This window comes from Opisthorchis viverrini (genome assembly GCF_000715545.1).
Source record: "Opisthorchis viverrini unplaced genomic scaffold opera_v5_7133, whole genome shotgun sequence".
Taxonomy (NCBI): domain Eukaryota; kingdom Metazoa; phylum Platyhelminthes; class Trematoda; order Opisthorchiida; family Opisthorchiidae; genus Opisthorchis; species Opisthorchis viverrini.
Window position 1 is genome coordinate 1 of NW_008760483.1, and position 682 is coordinate 682.

General features: G+C 46.9%; 1 protein-coding gene across 1 annotated transcript; it reads left to right on the forward strand.

Annotated features, from left to right (window-relative positions):
- Positions 1-90: 90 nt before the first annotated feature.
- T265_16199 (hypothetical protein) lies at positions 91-420 on the forward strand (the record flags this gene model as incomplete). Its single annotated transcript, XM_009179750.1, has 1 exon — positions 91-420. A coding segment is annotated over one exon (330 nt), but the record flags the coding sequence as incomplete, so codon positions are not given.
- Between the last annotated feature and the right edge of the window lie 262 nt (positions 421-682).

Sequence of the window (682 nt, forward strand, 5' to 3'; positions counted from 1 at the left end):
TACTTTATTTTACAAACCGGTCATCACCAGAGCAGGTGGCCCTTTTACTTTTCTCCAGGATTGATCACCTCAAACGACAGAAAAAGTCCAATGGCTGGCACAACACTTTGGCGCAAAGTGAACGATCCAAAACTCGCTCCCGGATTCGCCCGTTTGCCAGACCAGCTTGATGTGGATATCACCTTGAACTGTTCGGACTATGACGCGTGGCCTTATAGCATGGGAGCAGGACGTCAAAGTTTTCGTGATCTTCTGGAGGGATTTACCGACCCGAAAGATGGGGATTCCATCATTTTGCCGTTGCCCTCCGGTAGTGCCAACGACGTCAATGTGAACCAGACCAACACGACAGTGTCGGTTGCCCCACCGATCTCCAGTGTACTCAACATTCCAGTGCATATGCATAATTTGGTAGGTGAAGGTTAGTAGTACCGATATTGCTGGGAATGCTAACAGTTTTCAAGGCTTCTAAATCATTTCATGTTAGGCCATACAAATGGTGCCAAATTTGGTCTTAGGCAAACCCTGTTTTGTATGCTGATAGCTAACACTGACCACGGTATGCGTGAGTCCCATTTCCCTTTTTCATAAATCCGGCATTTGGCTAAACCAAGCATTTGCGGGATATTGGTTAAGCAGGCCACATACGAGAAAACCTTTCCAGGAAGGTCAACTTTGCTCG